At 38.3% G+C, this 17,867-nt stretch overlaps 1 protein-coding gene across 1 annotated transcript in view; it reads left to right on the forward strand.

The window, feature by feature from the left end:
* Positions 1–17,867, forward strand: part of NSF (N-ethylmaleimide sensitive factor, vesicle fusing ATPase) — a 52,176-nt gene that overhangs the window by 11,529 nt on the left and 22,780 nt on the right. The window contains exons 2-4 of the mRNA XM_072414587.1: positions 10,160–10,245; positions 12,705–12,804; positions 14,278–14,317. Of these exons, the coding sequence (XP_072270688.1) occupies positions 10,160–10,245; positions 12,705–12,804; positions 14,278–14,317 (226 nt within the window). The remainder of the gene's footprint in view (positions 1–10,159; positions 10,246–12,704; positions 12,805–14,277; positions 14,318–17,867) is intronic.

Here is a 17,867-nt window from a genome sequence, read left to right on the forward strand (position 1 = left end):
GGTTTAGGAGTGAGTCGATTGTAGAGAAGAGGTTGCGTGGGTTGGAGGCTTGAGAGGAAATGACTGCGGAGAAATAATTTTGTTTGGTGACATTGAGCTCTGTGTTAAAGTTTTGTAGCTTGGCTTTGTAGTCCATGAAGTCAGCGCTGAGGCCAGATTTTCCTCCAATTGACTTCATTTTTGTCATTAGCAACACTGAGAGGTGAAGATTCTCAATTTGTGGACATTTTAATGAGCACAGTTTTAAAGGCTAGAAAATTGTATATTTTCCAGGAGCTCACTTATAAATCCATTCCATGAGCCAGATGAAAGTGTCCAGCTTTAGGGGATTTGTCTCCGGAATAATGGTGGAAAAGAAACAAAGTTTTATTGGGAAAAGAGGAAGAAGCAGATGTGTGGCCTATCATTGATTACCAGGAACCTAAATTGCTCACCAATCCCAGATTTCCCACAATAGCATCATCTTTACAAACTCCTAAAGATGAATGAATCAGCTGGATCCCTTGTGGTACCTGAGAATCATTGGGAACATATTGGTGGCCAATTTCTAAATAAACAATTTGTAATCTTCCTTTTGAATGATATTTATCTAGACTTTGAATAACTTTTGTGTCATTGGTTGCCCATATCTTGTGCATAAATTAAGGTATAATTGCAGGAATGTGATGTGAGCCTTCATTCTTCTGCGCAGCTTTTGGGTTTTAAAAGAGTTAGCCTTCCAGTTTCTGTAGTCAAAATCATGGCTGCCAAATAATATTTAGATATGTCCATGGCAAGCAAACTCACAAACTGAATGATTTAGCAACCTGGGCCGGTGTTTGACACCTCCTTGTGAAATCCTTCCACAACTAAATTTTATTTTGCTTTAGCAGTACAGTTTACAAAGTTCACACCAAGTTGCACAGATCTTGCAAAATGGTTCACTGTCAACCTTCATCTCTCATTTTTCAATGGCTCTTATCACATAGCTGGCATCCTCTAAGCAGGGGTAGCTCCACTTTTTCCATTTGCACCTTTATCTGTTGTAGAGTTTATAGTATAGACCAGGGGTGCCCACACTTTTTTGGATTGTGAGCTACTTTTTAAATGACCAAGTCAAAATGATCTACCAGCAATAAAAATGGTAAACATATATTTATTTTTATATACTGAGTATGACACCGAAGTGATTGGAGCTATTTAGACATTGAATGGCAGAACATTGCACTACAAGACTATAGTGACAGGAAGGCTGCAGTTCATCTGTCATAGGAGAATGACGTGCTGCACAAGAAATCGCCCAGCACTGCTCACCTCAGACTGCCCTCCCTCACTTCCCATTGTTACAGGAGCCTTCTCACACAGAAAGACATCCCCAGCATCCCTATAGATGTAGCAGCCGGGCTGCTAGTAAAAAGCAGGAAGGGGTAAGGCAGGGCTCCGAGATCGACTCAGGTTGCCTTTACGATCGACTGGTAGATCACGATCAACGTTTTGGGCACCCCTGGTATAGACTTTTCAAGGAACTTTGTCCAATCAGAAAATGTTTTGAGGGTTAATGCCTACTTTTATTTGCCAACAAAAATATCTAAAAATAATTAGTTTGGACTTGTAGAGGTTTGTGTGGACCACACTGATCATTTTTAGCCTTCTGGTTATGGAGATGCCAAGTTTAGTGTGTATGGGGCTGTCTGCCTTTTAGAGCACCATCTGACTCTCTACAAAAACATAAAATATAGCTCCGGACAGGCCTGGTCCTGCCCTCTTTGCATATCTCTGCAACACCATTCTAGCTCCAATGCATCTAGAGATCAGAAAATCTTTCACTTCTGAAACTATCTGTATCTTGATAAAGTGTTACTTTTTGTTACTAATTAAAAACTGAAAAAAGCATAAACACAATATTTGAGTTGCTCCAAAATAATTTTTGATAACCTTCACTTATGCCATGGCATTATTGGCACTTCATTAATGAATTAGAATGTTTCTTGACACCAGGCACAATTTCAAAGAATAGGGACATATTCATGATAAATGGGCACAGATGAGATTCATGTCAATATGGAAACAGCCCTGCTGCTGGTCTTCTCATGGAAAAACAATATCATCATCTGGAAAATGAATTCTTTGTGATCTAAGATTGATTGACTGCAGGATATCTTCATCAGTGGCTGTAGCTGTATCAGGGTTTCTTTTTTTGGCCAGATCCTTCAACCATCACTGTATATATTTTCACTGTATAATATGTAAAATATTATGTTTGCCCACAAATGAAAGTGAACATACAAAAATACCAACTATTGTAAATTAAAATTATGGGCAACGAGGTTGTGCTTCCTTATTTCCGGAACCATGTCTGTGGACAAGAATCTCACTTGTAGCCACTCATTGATAATGAAGGGGTCAGTAAGAGTTGGGCCGACTACCACCTACTGTCAAATATACCTGATTGAGCCTTAAGCTGCATACATACGTGCAATTATTGTCGTTGGAAAGGATCTTTATTGATCCTTTTCAACGACAAAGGACTGCACAATGCATGAACGAGTGCTGTACATACTCTATGAAGAGGGGGAGAAGGACGGAGCGGCACCCTGCTGTGCGCTCTTCCCCTTCCCTTGCATTAGGACCGTTCGCCATCCATCGTCCGTGGATCCGCTCCGGCGACGGATGCTGTACACACTCCAGATTCTTGTCCGATATCGGAGCTGAGACGATTATCGGGCAAGAACCATTGGTTGTGTGTACGTAGCTTTAGTTCAGCAATTTGCCAAGGTTGTCATAATATTTTCAGTTTGTTTAAGACAAGAGAAGCATCACCTTTCCCTGAATGTAAGCTCCAGCAACATTGTAACTTTGTAGCTTGTCACAGGGTTGGAGGCTACAGCAGGGATTTACATGTTTTTGTTTCATCTTTAGGCAGCATTTTAGTCCAGGAGGAGGCTATTAACCTGGATGGTGCTTAAACAAAAATGGCTCCATTCCTGTAGAGAGACAAAGCATTGTCCAAAACTAAAAAAAATTGAGTTGTTAAATTGTAGTTCATGTTTGATAAGTCATACACATTTTGCAATGACTTTACCTTTTTATTTTTGTGCAGAGTATAGCTTGCCCTAGGGTATTATTGTAAAGGGGAAATAGTAATTTTTGAATTTCACAGTGTTTAGCTCCATGTAGAAGCATAGAACAGTGGTCGGTCATCCTAAAGTTTTACAAGGCTTCTAGGTTTTAACCAATAGCTATATTTGATGTCCTTGCATGTTGAGATTGTTACACAATTTCCCATTGGGCCATCTCTAACCACACAGACAACTTTTATAACTAGTAGGTGCTTGAGTAAATGTCTGATGAAGGAAAAGCCTGGCGTTGCCTGATTATTATACCTATTTTGACTTCTATAATTAACAGAAGGCATTTTTCATTTCTGTTTAATGTTTTGCAGCTTCTGATGACTCATTGTGAGAGACCTTTTTATAGATTCAGCAAACCAATGTCTATCCTTTGCATGTTCTCTTCTTTTATCTTTCACACACTTTGTATTATATTGTGCTTTTTTTAAGTGCTAGTTTCTTCTTTGCGTTGGTTCTCTTAGCCTTTGTTCTTTGTTATTTTACAACCGGGGTGAAACGTTATGACCTTCTGTCTTCCATACAACACAGAGAAAGGAAGTCATATTATGAGTAACAAGTTAGACATTGGTAGCTTGTATTCATATTTTGGCACTTGGTAGTTTGCTAAAGTGGGTCACAGGCATGTTAAGAATATGAGTTTGCATTTACATGTTATGTGAGAGTAAGGAAATGCAATTGAAAAGCCCCTGAACATGGTATTGAGAGCAGAACTGTAAGCCCTTCTGGGCTGTCCTCTCCTCCTCCAGCGTCATTGTCTGTCATTTGCAACCCCTATTCAATGTACAGCGCTGCGTAATATGTTGGTGTTCTAAATACAGTTTATTTTTTAATAATAGTAATAACCTGGGGGGGGGGGGGGGGTCTTATGGGAACATGTCACAAGTGACAAAAGTATTAAAAAGCATGTTGTTTTTTTCCTTTAATTCAAAGTCACTTGGTTCCTTTTTTTCTTTTTTTAATATTACCAGATCATGATAAAGCTGGATTTTGATTAACCACACTTGTGTCTACCCATAGGCTGTGTGGATAGGATAAACAATCTGCCTTACCCAGTACAAAATAAAATATATACCTGACGTAGAACAGAAATAATGCATTATTTGACCAGCAGAAGATTTATTATGATCTACAGACAGACACTGTCCTTTCTCATAGCTACAGATCTTGCATAGATTTTGGATGATATAACCCTTAGTGGCGAACTTGGCATTGTGATTGCCCCCCGGTTTTTAAATTCTCATTAAACGTTGCAGTGTGACAGAGAAGCCATAAGTGACCTGGATTCTGTGCTGCTGCAGGGTTGCTGGATAGAAAGGAGGGAGGATGGATGTTCTCTGGGTATTTAGTATTATTTTTGTAGGAGGAAAGGAACAGTCACTTTTCAGAAGCCATTTGCATTATTTATCACAATCTCTGCTTGTGTTATCTTGGTAGGGACACCCTAGATTAAACCCCTTCCATTCCAGAGTGAACAAGCTTCTTATACCAGGCTTACAGAGAATTAAAGCTTATTGCTGTTTAGCTACTTTTGGCACTCTGACCATTGCAAATTACAGCTTGTTGGTGGCAGAACTTAATGTTAGCTGTAGTTACAGATAACATCAAGCACACTGATAACTTAGGTTGTTGGTTTGACATAATGAGATGGAAGTCTTTAATAAAAGGAACCTACTGGTGTTATAACGGGCCGCATTAGCTGAGCAGCCCAAAGACAATATTTGACTTTTAATTCCAGTGGACTGAATCCCCAACTTGTATATTCGTGCTTCAAACAAGAAATTTGGGCTGAGCATCTGTGCAGATAAAAGAACATATTACGGATGCCCCCACTTGGGTCCAATTCCACTGGTGTCTGTGAAAACATCTAAAAATATATTTCTAAACACCTCTGGCAAGCAAAATCTCGCCTGTCCCTTCTCTAGCTCTGTCCTCTCTGTACGGCCCACTTAGCCCTTTGCAGCATCTTCATGAAAATGTATCTGTTCCTGCTTCCCCTTTATATGTGCACTTTAGTTTCCAATTATTAAAATAAAGAGCTTGTACTCTATTTAACCTGGATAGGGCGTCCTAGTATCCAGGCTGATTTTTTTATTCATCGGGGAACTAAAGCCAGAAGATTTCACCCTAGACAAATGTTGGCACTCATAGTGACCCCGGTGTCTTTGGGGAGTTGGATTACAATAAAACCTTACAAAATTGTATTCGGTACATGAGATCAACTGCTTTAAAGCTTGCTTGCTACATGATTTTTGACTGAATTACTCCCATATCAATGTATTTTCTTGGCCAGAGCACCATAAAACCTTCACGTCTAAAAGTGTGAAAGGTGGGGAAAATTTTGTAGTCACAGTTGCTCCAGAGGAGAGTGAAGTTTGGTAGGGTCGGCAGTGGAACAGAAAAGAATATTTGAATATTTAATATTCAACTTTTTGAATATTTGTTTCTGAATCTGCAACACGGTTACTTTAAATTGCATGGAGAGTGATGTTTACCTCGTTACATTCCACTGCAGTTTTTTTTTTAATTTTCATCCTCTCCTCTCTTAGCTTTAATTAAAATGTCCAAGTAAAGAAAGCATTGCGTTACTCTTGGATAGTGCGTGATCAGCATTTCCGCAGTGAAGCAGAGAATTTAAGATCCTGTACCATAGATCAACTTGTCATCCTAACACTTTCTGCATTCAGTCAGTGCAGATTTATTAAAAGGCTTTTTTAAAGTTTAAATGTCTTTGAGCTTTTTATATTCAAAATATTCCTCATCCTGCAGGGTAAAGACTTTCCAAATAACTGAGCCCCTGTATATCTTGCTGCATGTTGAGTGGTCAGGCAGAGCCGCATCATTTGTGTCTTCAATAAGTCACTGACCATGGTAGTGGTAAATCAATACTGCATACTTAAAATGCAGACCTGTTCCTCCTGATGTTTGACTTGTTTCCAAGTTTAAATTTATAGGAGAAAATGAAATATATTGACAACTGTAGGCTTTAACGGAAGATGGTAGTGAGTTGTACAAACGCAATTGGATGTGTCCAGGACAGGGCTTTTAATATCATCATTAAACAGGATTTTTATAGCGCCAACATATTACTCGGCGCTGTACATTTAAATAGGGGTTTCAAATGACAGACAGATACAAACAGTGACACAGAAGGAGGGCGAGGATCCTGCCCCGAAGAGCTTACAATCTAGGAGGCTATATTACTTTGTCATTTAGCCTGTAGAGATGTCTAGAAATTGGTTCTGCTGTCCACAAAGAATACCGGCAGCATAAGACTGGCTGCTACAATTATGTGACAGCTGATTGGGATGACATATATGTATTGTATTTTTATTTATTTGTTGCCCTTAGTTTAATCTATCTGAGCTGCATTGGCTGTCTGCCTTTTGCAATCTGCCCGGTCATCTCTAATCATGTGTTACATGTCTGCCTATCTCTTGGAATGTCCATGTTTTATTTCATCAAGGTGAAAGTCTATCAATATGACTTTGTGACTTCCTGTATACCGCTGGAAAGAGGAGAGTGAAGGAGATGATGTCCAGTTTGACGAGCTTATGGTCTTAATGGGTCAGCCGATTAGAGAAATGTATCTAAAGCCTTGAGGATTTCATTCCCTCTGTCTGACAAGCCGAAGGTCTGACTTAGGTTTCCGATTGTGACCTTAGAGTAACCCTTTAAGCACGTGAACATCTCTCCTACCCCCTCCCAGCTCTGTGTTACAATACCTTGATTGTGTATAACATAGGTCTAATCATCTTATGTTTAGCATGAATTCAATCACACTAAAAGATCAGAAATGACGTGATGACGCGGGCATTACCAATAGAATGCAGATTAATTGAGGGCGTTTTTTCCTCCAATTGTCATGGCTGTTGATAAAATCTACCTTGGTGATATTGTAAACTCAGGTTTTCTGGGTTTCTAAGATTTCTATCATAATTCCATCGCTGGAGAGAAATCATTAAGTCATTGAGTAAACGGAACATTTGTGCAGTATAACGGTTAAGTATTGTCTTAATGGAGAAACACTGGGAATTGTCAAAAGCTGAGCGAGACCACTAAAATGTCATTGGGATTTGCATGGTTGGTGCTTAATGCCAAAGATAGATGTTTTGTTCAGGCGTGTGGAGGCTGCAAAGCTTTAAAGGTCCCTTTAGTTTTCATGTAATCAGATGGTGGGAGCTGCTCTAAATTCCCTCTACAAGCTTAAAGCTTTCTCTTACAACCAAATTCAATTCAATGGTTCTCTGAAACGGTAGGCTACCATTTAAAAAGAAAATACAGGCAGCAGGTTAAATTGTTTAACAGAATTTGCTATCCAGAAGGCAAAAAAAAACAAGTTTCTTATAAGTCATGTGTATGAAAGGAAGACAGGAAATATGTAACATTCCCACTGGCTACTAAACACCAGCCGAATAGACAACTAAAGTCTTTTTCTTAACCCGACACTACCCGCAGTGTCAAATCTTTGTTTTCATTATTTTGACCCTTAGGTCAGTTCTAAATCTTACAGTGACAAAGGGGTTGATGGAAGGAACCACAACGTGCACTGGGGTGTATCTGGCAATTTCTCATCTTTTTGTGGTGTTTGGTGGCATGGGCAGCAAAAAATAATTTTCTTTTTTTTTGTACATTCATGAAGTTGTGGCTGCTGCATTTGTATTCTTTTTCCAAGTTTCTCCTTTCTATCATTTTCACCGGGGTAACTCCTGATCGGGGTAACCCCTGAGCTACTCAGGAATTCCTGTCCAGAGTGACAACACTCCCTGTACTGTATTTAAAATAGGTGCAATGTTGTCACCATAGTCTGCTCGCTCCTTCTCTCTTTCTTCGTCCTCTTAACATTGCAATACATTAATTACTATGGACACAGCACTTTGCTCCCGGCATTTTTTTTTTAGAATATAGCTGTCAGGATAAGGTTTAAATTTGTATGTTCTCCACGTGTGGGTTTCCTCTGGAGAAAAGTGCAATACAAATCTTGGCATTAATTCTCTTCCCTTTGTGTGTCACTTGTAAAAACATGATGGGTGACAATGTTCCTCTCACAAATACATCAATCTCTTTTCCAGAATATAAAAAGAGCAGACTTTAGCAGTTTTATGCCACATCAATAAAAGGATAAAGTGTCAAGAGCTCTGTAGGAGAACATTGGCCAAAAATAGATATGTGAGCTTATTTCACTGGAGGGTGGGAAGATTTTTAAGATCGCTGAAGCTTTAAGAATAAATTCATCTTCATGATAAAAAGGCAAAGAAAATGGTATGTCGCTTCTCAACTTTGATTTAATTTGATCAAAACTATGGTTTAGTGCTTGCCTTCAGTGAGATTTTTTTGAGGCGTATGTCAAAGTAATATAGGCTGGAGAAGCAATACGTGATTTGTTTTCTGGCCTTAATTTTAAAGACATCCCTGACACCCCTGAGTCCATTTGTGTGATATAGTTCCTTTTTAGGGACCAGAAGTACTGCACACATGGATAGATTGTCCTGATCGTTACAGATTTAAAAGAGATTTGAAGATACTTTGTTCTGTGGAAGTCTCGTGCCTTCTGAGGAAGCAATGTGTGTTGCGAAACATGTAGAGAAATGAAAAATGGGACAAATGTCAGAACATCTTTATTTTAACTGTAAATGAAAAACTGTATACTCAGAGCTCATGTAAAATTTTAATGAAAAATAAACTTTTTGATGTAAGTAGAGCTAAATGATATTGGTGCCTGAATAATCAAATTTTAAAAGGTAAAATAAATATTTTTAGATTTTATTATGGATGTGGCACCAGAATTCTATATTAGTCCAATATTGAAGACGTCCCTGACATACTAATGTTCATAAGCCGGACCATGGAACATGCTAACCTATATATATAACTGCATGCAATGATTCCTCTGTCCACAAATGAATACCTTGGGAGTAGAAGGGTGGGAATATTGATTATCCATTTGCAGCTGTCAAGGACAGCAGGGACAAGATTTGGATTGGAAAACTGGCTTCATTTGCTTAAATCAATTTGGAGCATTGAATAGTCTTGGTCTACATTCACACTGGTGATCAGGTTGCAGTGAGTTTACCAGGAAACCCTTGCTTCAGGAGGAAGCTCCTTTATATGAAACCTTTTTGTGGAAAACCATTGTATGAAGACCTGTACTTGTATATTGTACTAATGTATCATAACCCCTAATAGCTTGTCTTGTGCAGCTATGAAGTGGTAAGGACTACTGTCATCTTTTTGCCTGCTGTGTCACAATCAAGGCTTCTAGTTCTGTTTTTTTTTAACCTCCTGGGCGGTAACCCCGAGTGTGGCTGGGGGTAAAAAAAAAAAAGCTGAAAGCGGTAACCCTGAGCCACACTCGGGGTAGCTAAAACAGTGAAAAACAGTGTTAAATACTACATTACCTGGGACCTTGTCCGCCGGCGTCCTTCTTTGCGATCCCCGTCCTCTTGCATCCTCCGGCAGGCGTCCTCTGCATCTGATGAATCACCTGGGAGTTCCCAGGGACGCCGTTGTGTTAGGGGCTCTGCGGGAATTTCAAATTATTTTGTATTGCATTCTATACAAAATAACTGTATTGAATGCAATACAGTGGATTTATGTCTAAAATCAGTACATTGTCTTTTCATTAAAATTTATTTTACAGTATAATTTAATAGTATGAGTATAATATTTATTTGTTTTTTTTAAATTTAAAAAAAAAAGTTATTTAAAATGTATTTAATTTATTATTTTGACATGATTTTGTGTTTCAAACTTTATTATACTCATACCATTATATTATACTGTAAAATAAATTTTCGTAAAAAACAATGTACCGCTTTTAGACATATAAATCTGTACAGAAATGAACCGCCCAGGAGGGTAATAAAAGATTGTCGCCAAGCAACATTTATTCAATACACTTGAGATAAACAAAATCAATTGGCTAGAAATATCAAACAAGACATCATATTCCCTATGCCAATGATTTAATTGATATCTGTACTTCTAGAGCAGATAATTATTATTATTGTATTGTTGCCCTATAATTAAAAAGATCTTTTTGTTGCCTACAGTCTATGCAAGCAGCACGGTGTCCTACAGACGAGCTCTCCCTCACCAACTGTGCAGTGGTCAATGAAAAGGATTTCCAGAGCGGACAGTAAGTGACATGAATGTTTGCTCAAACTGGAATCATCGTTAGAATTTTCAGTCTGTCACTAGCTTCTGTGTCCCAGTATGGTCCAGTCCTCCAATGCAAATTGCAGTAAGAAGTAACACATTGCTAAATGAATAAAAAAAAAAATACAATGTCACTAACAGTGCTGAAAGAAAAACTGTAAAACACAGAACGACTTTGACTTGAAATCTTATAGACCAAAAGTGCCAGGGAAACCATTGGCCTTCACTCAAGGACCTCTACATCATCCAAATTAATATATCCAAATAGTTAAAACTTCAAAAAGCCTGATAAAGAAAAGTAATCCAACTGCATTGTAAATATGTTTAATGTTTAAAAAAAATATACTTTTCCCAACACCTTGGGGAGATTTCCTAACACTTCTTATGGTATAGGAAATAAGCACAGGTCTCCTCAGTGGACATAGAAAAAAGGTGTTTTCCAATGTGGGTACTATAGCAGGACGACAGGCATGCTGCAACCGCTAGTATAAAATAGTGATAACTCTTGACACTGTCCCACTCTTGATAGCAGTCCTTTCCCAGCCACGTGAGCACACATTACCCTTCAGGGTCTTTCTAACCCAAAGATTGTGTGACTTTTGCGTCATGTTTTAAATTGTACCCCTCTAAAGACTTATTATACCCTTTGAGCAAGCTTCCTTATTCTGCACTGGGCTGAGGGGACAATGGGGGTAAAAATGGGAAATATAATGAAGTTAACACTATGGGGAAACTATGAGTGGAGCACTAACGGGGCATTCTCATAAGGAAAGCACAAACAGGCAATAATATAATGAAGAGATCGCTAATGGGGCACTACAAGGCTGAGCTCTGGGTGACATACTATGGGAAGCACCATAATGGAAAGAGAGCACTAATGCGGGAGTAGTGTAATGTAGAACAAGGGACACAAGCTTGGACCCTGAGGGAGTGGTACTGGGATGGTAGAATACATTTTGCAGGTGCAAGAAAAAAGAGGGGACATGGCTGCTTTGGAAGAAGTACTGCCTCTGCTTAGTTGAGTGCAGCCTGGTAGAAGAGGGAAATGTGATTGCTATAAACAACAAACTTTACTGTCTGACAGTTTGATAAATGAGAGAGCAACTGAGGACAATTGCTGGTAATGTCATTTTTTTTTTTTTGGACCAGAACATTTTTAGAACACTAGGTAAGTGTGGTTTGCCTTAATATTATTGTGAGATGATTATGGTGTTTTCCCAAATCCTGACAGGCTTTGCCCGCTCATTAGTTCCTAAATTGCTATCAAAAGCTTTAATGAGCAACCACACTTCTTCTGTAAGTGGTAAAACCGGCTGCTAGCTAGTCAAAGTGGAATGTTTATTTGTCAAGTCGATAATTCTCCATAACTGAGAAAAGGCTCATTAGTGAGGAAGAATTGGGCTTTTCCAGGGTACAATGCAATAGGATTTTTGTATTCCAAAGTTTTAAGTTGAGAAATAGTATTTTGTCCCTAAAGCAATGTGTCTGGTTAGAATTTTAAAGAAATGCAATACATATGCATTTCCTGTTGTTTTTATGCAATTAAAAACACATACCTGTTGCTTCTTCAAGAGATCCAGTGTGCTTTACACTTCCTGTAGAGAACTGACAACACTGTATCTCCTGTACTGAAATCTCAAGCAGTGTTGTCGGCTATTTTTAGCTTTCTTCTGCTGAACTAGATAGCAATCATTTTCTCTGTATCATAAAATGAGAAGTTGTTTCATTGAGTTCTGTTGTCCATAGGAAGAGTAAGGCAAGCAAGGTTGACAACACAGCTTGAAAATCTAGTATATCTAATGCAGCGTTGTCATCGAGTGACCAACTTTGTGTACCAAGCCATCTGCCAATTGAACAGTTTTTGTGCTTTCATTTTTTTTTTTAGACATGTATTTTTTAGATATGTATTTATTGAGGAAATTTTCCCTTTTTTCCTGCACATTAAAGCAAGTTTGAAAGCGTGAAAATGTTATAGTCCAGACAATGCATTATCTTGTGCTAGGCACCCCCTGAAAACCTAACCCTGTGTTTAGCATCACTTCTGCACCACCCCTAATATGTTTCAGCATCAGAGGAATACAGGGTGTGGTGGGCTTTTATGTCTTAAGACAGATTTACTTTACACCCACAACTCCACTAAATATTAAGTTCATGTAACTTAGCCAAGGGACTTGATTGTGGGTTCAGAAAGTCACTCCTGTGCAGCATCTTTTAGCTGTCCACTAAAATGAATTAGTAACTTGCTAAACTTAATGTGCTTGAAAAAAAATATCAGTTTTATCATCATAATAATTAAGTAATCAGTCATATGCAGGGTGGGAGGATCTGTTAGGTTGTTGTGACCAGTGCATGCAAACATTATAGAGGTACACATGAAAACTTTATGGCTTGTGCATAACACTGTACTAATACAGACAACTTTTCTTTTCCTATTGCCAGGCATGTGCAAGTGAGGACTTCACCAAACCATAAGTACATCTTCACAGTTAAGACCCACCACACAGTGGTGCCAGGGACTATTGCTTTCAGCCTCCCTCAGGTAAGTGTCAGCTTTGTTATTGCTGTCCTGTGAATATTTTTCTTAAAACTCATATCTCTGACCTAAGCAAGCCTATAAGCTGGGATTTTGCCACCCACATCCCAAATTCATAAGAAACTACTAACTGGTTTAACTCCCCAGCATCTACCACGATTGTAAGAGGTCTGACCATTTAGGAAAGACTTTCTTTGAAAAAAAAAAAAAAGTCTACCTGTTAACCGCCTTGGTAGTTTTCCCGAGTGTGGCTCGGGGTGAATTTTCATGCTAAAAGTGGTAGGAAAAAAAACTCCTACTTTCTCCCCTTAATCCAGCAGCTTCCTCAGCAATCTCTGGCCGGCTTCCGCATCACATCCCTGGGCTGGATCGATGTAATGCGTGAAGCGTCAGTAAGCCGGGAAGTGTGGCTTGGCAGGAAATTTAAAAGTAAATTACATTGTAATGTACATTGTAAGAATTACAGGCCTAAAATATTAAACAAATTTACACGCAAAACAATGTAACGCTTTTGACATAAAAATAGGACATAATTAGAACGCCAGGGGGGTTAATGGAAAGTTTAGGATCCAAATAATATGTGAATGTTTAAGAATTAAAAAAATGAAGAGCTATTTGTAACTATTCCGATTTGCCTTGTACAAAAAATAAGAATACTGTGCTCCTATTACGCTTTAGTTGCGTCAGTGGTTCTTTTCCAAATTTTTTTCTCATTTTTAACCAGTTAAGCATGGAAGAAAGTCACTTGTTGCTTACATAGGTGCTATGTAAAGACCAAGGAACAAAAATCAACATTGAAGATAAGAATGTTTGTCATCTTCTATGTAACTGCAATCGGCTTTTATTATTATTAGCTTATTGTTAATGTGTTTAATAAAGAATCCTCTCAAGAGAAATATAATGCTGCTACCATTGCTGACCTTGTTGCTCTGCTGTCATAATGGTTCAGTCTACTGTGGTATTTGAGAAACCATTCTGGAGTTTATATACGGAGAACAAAATCAGAACACCATGTTCTGCTTAAGGCAATAAAAAAATTGAAGCCATAAGATCGGGTAATATTAGGTAATATACACAAGTTAGGGATCTGCAATGGCAGCCTGCAAGCTTCTCTCAACAGAAATTTCCTTAAATTTTTGTAAACCTGCAATATCTTTTTATTATGGGATGCATTCTGTTGTATGCCATGAAACTAAACAGTAGGTATATATGACTGTTTTTGTTAGATCTCTGGATTTTCCATTTGATGGGCTGCTATGCAAGTAAAATCTAGTTATCCTAGATCCAGATTGATTAAGGAGGGGCTTTCTTAAGAGTTAATCCAAAAGCTATTATCCTTGTAAATAATGCAGCATGCCTTAAATTTTTGTTTTCTTCTTCCAATAATTTATATAATAAGATACATTTACTGTTATACTCACAAGTCTGGGTGTAATACATTTTCAGTACTTTAATTTAGTTTCGCTTTACTTGTTTTAGAGAAAATGGGCTGGCCTCTCTATTGGACAGGAGGTAGAAGGTAAGATCAATATTTCACCTTTTCTTCTGTTTGAAAGTTTGTTATAAATGTCTTTGGATTTACAACAGTGCGCTTCCTGATCTGTGATTTCCTCTCCTGGAGATTAAATGGCCCTAAAGAAACTCAAAACACTCACAACAATACCCATATTCCTGTAATTCCAGTCTCAAATCCTAATTCTTCAATTCTTAAAACACCATAAAAATGATCACTTGGTTATTATTGAAAACATATTATTATTGAACACCCCAATACAATATAAAAAATATACTTTTGCAATTCATAGAACATATAAAGGTTTTGTCTGACCATATAATTCCTGGAAAAGTCAAGCAGCCCTGGCCAGTTTTCCCTCCTCCTTGGCTTTAATTGGAAGCGGTTAGGAGGCATCTGGGTTAATTACTTTTGGAGATGTCCATATTTATTGTAGACCATCATCTTTGGATGTATATATTTGAGCAATGGTTTTTCTTGAAGGTGAAACCTACTTAAAGAGAAACTAAACTAAAAGCTGCCAAAAAAAAAGTACACTTACCTGTCATCACACAGGGCAAGTCCGATCCCTCCAGAGGGTGTCTTGCAGGGCGTCATCCTGGCATCTGTCCCAATCCTACGTCATGCGACCCAGGCGCGAGATCTGGTGACATAGGATTAAAAAAATTGCTGATCTCATTGCGCATGCATGAGATCGGCAAATTTGTTTTTCCACCACGAAAAGGGCATGCGCAGAATGAGGACCCAACAGCCTTCGAGGATGCCTGACGTAGTTTTCCTGGGAGCCGTTGCGCTTCCATTAATTCTCCATTCTCGCCTAGGTGGTCAAAAAATAGGGGGTGGTGCCGCACCCCCCTTTTTAAAAAAAAAAAAAAAAAAAAAAAAGTGTTGCAACTAAAAAGAAGAGAAACAACAACAGAATTACATAAATGGGTTGTAATTTTAAAATTCTGAGTTTATGTACGCTTTAAGACTTTAAGAATTTTTTAGTTATTATTTGATCTGTTTGAAATGCCCAGATGTAGGTTAATACATTTAATTATTTATGATTGGTGCTTTTATTTGGCCATGAACGTATAACTTTAAGAGGGTCTGTATTATTGTATGGGGCTTTCAGATGGCAATTAGGTCATCTTGGCTCTTGTGTGATACAGATTGATGCAAATTAATTGGATGTCCCCTGCCTTCCCTGCATTTGTTCTGCTCTTTGCCTGACAGAACCAGAAGGCCTTGCCTGAATAATTGAGGCACTTGGGAATGGAATATTCCTCTGAGTGTACTATATATACTCCTCTGTGATGCCCCCATTCCCCTGGCAGAACAATGATATTTTATTAGCCTGGTAGCTAGAGGTAGGGGAAAGTTTGAGGTTTATTTACTAGTTTTTTCGCCTGTGGACATGTACAGCATGTGATGCTCTGCAATTATTTTGCTAGGATGCAGAACATCAAATCAGTGGTCCTACCCTTCACTGCAATACCCTATATCAACAGAGAGTGCACAGCAAAGGCTGGCAATACAGGCAGCACTCCATAGTGCAATATCTCAGGTTCTCAGGATATTTAGTTATAAACTACAGTAAACACTGTGATACCAGACTATGGAATACTGGATTTCTTTTTGAATGTTATTCAGTCACAAGTCTTAAAGTAATTTTGATCCCTGACTAGGTATTACAAAAAGATTTGAAAGCAAACCTGTGCTTTACTAATGTAGGCTAAGCAATTGGTTCACTTCAATGGCCCTGTCCCCACCAGCACACATCGTGCCTTTGTCATTTTCTTTGATTTCATCTTGGTTCGGGGCCTTTCGTTATGCACTACTGTCGGTAAGAGAGCATGGCATAGTTCACATTCTTCTCAATATATAGAAGAACCATTTGTTATTTGTTTGGCTCAATGACATGGTGGGGAAGCAAATTAAAGGTGTAATGGTACAATAATGCCTGTTTTTTAACCTAATACATATGGAGCAGTAAATAATGAGGGCTGTGGTTCCACAGTAGCATCCAGATATGCCTTATTATTACATTCTACCTAGAGCAAGTTAGAGAATTAAAGGTAACCCTGCACAAAGCAGTCATCATGTTTATCTCTGCAGATCTCCCTAAATATTCCCCTTTGCACAAAGTGGATTCCATTCCGTGTGTTGAATCTGTGTACATTGACAATATAAATAGGAGGACTGCATTGTGCAGCTTGAATTAGCTGTTGTGACTGTACCATATCAAGGGAGAAGGGATGTTTATTATCAATAGGACTGTACATATACATTTTGGCAAGTCCTTTTCACTGTTTTTGATTATTTCATCAAATGAAGATCATACAGTTGCAATGTGTTCTGATTTGGCCTGAAACTTACAGCAAGGATCAAATTCATTGGGCAGCTTGGTGGCTCAGAGGTAGCGCTCTTGCCTTTGCATCGTTAGGTCCCAGGTCTGAATCTCGGCCAGGACACTATCTGCATGGAGTTTGCAGGTTCTCCCCGTGTCTGCGTGGGTTTCCTTCGGGTATTCTGGTTTCCTCCCACATCCCAAAAACATGCAGTAAGTTTAATTGGCTTCTCCTCAAAACTGACCCTAGACTACATTAATGACATATGACTATGGTAGGGACATTAGATTGTGAGCCCCTTTGAGGGACAGTTAGTTACATGACTATCGACTTTGTACAGCGCTGCGTAATATGATGGGGCTATATAAATACTGTGTAATAATATTATTAATTAGTGAAATGCATTGCAAGCAGAGAATCAGGGAATAAGGATTAAGGAACCAAAAGACGACTTAAAGAAGAATTTGTGTTTTTGTATAAAAGAATTCCTTTACAAGTCTGTCCAGATTTTTTTTAATAACAATTTTTTTTGTAAGATGATTACTGGCAGATTTAATATTCCAAGGCAGTAGTAGGAGATGATGAGCTTTGTGAATGCTTATAACTACCATCCTTGCCTCTTATATTTCTCCTACATTTAGGCTGCATACCTTTAGAACTCTTTAGAATGGATGTTTTTGCACTTGTAGTTTTAGTTGGTTTTGATGTGTTGTGCAGTTTTATGCTTTGATTAGCATCTCAGTCAAACATTCCCTCTCTTGTAGCCATCTTTCTTTAAGTGTCTGAGTATCCGATAGGTTTCCAGGCCCAAAAAGTCTGTAGCAATGCATGAAAATGCAAAGATGGTGAGTTTTTATTGTGTTTTCATTCCAGGTTTTAGATAATGTAGGACACGTCAAAGCTAAAAATGAAATAATGCGATCATGCTGCTAGTTGATTAATCATACAAATCTTCTGCTATGTATAAGTCCTTACACATACAGTTTATAAAGTTTTTCAACATTCACTAATGTTAGATAACTTTTGCTGATGCTGTGTTGTAAATGGAAGAACGTAGTTTGGAGTGAATCATCATTCTAACAAGTGCATAAGGAAACTTACTGGAGTAGTTTACTTTCCCTTAGGATTCCCTAAACAACATATATAGAAACTGTGCAGAGATGGCTTTGGACCAAGCTCATGTTGTGATATTTAATTAGGGAGCCTGCTGTGCACAGTTCGCA

This window comes from Pyxicephalus adspersus, chromosome 6, assembly GCF_032062135.1.
Source record: "Pyxicephalus adspersus chromosome 6, UCB_Pads_2.0, whole genome shotgun sequence".
In the NCBI taxonomy this organism is placed as follows: domain Eukaryota; kingdom Metazoa; phylum Chordata; class Amphibia; order Anura; family Pyxicephalidae; genus Pyxicephalus; species Pyxicephalus adspersus.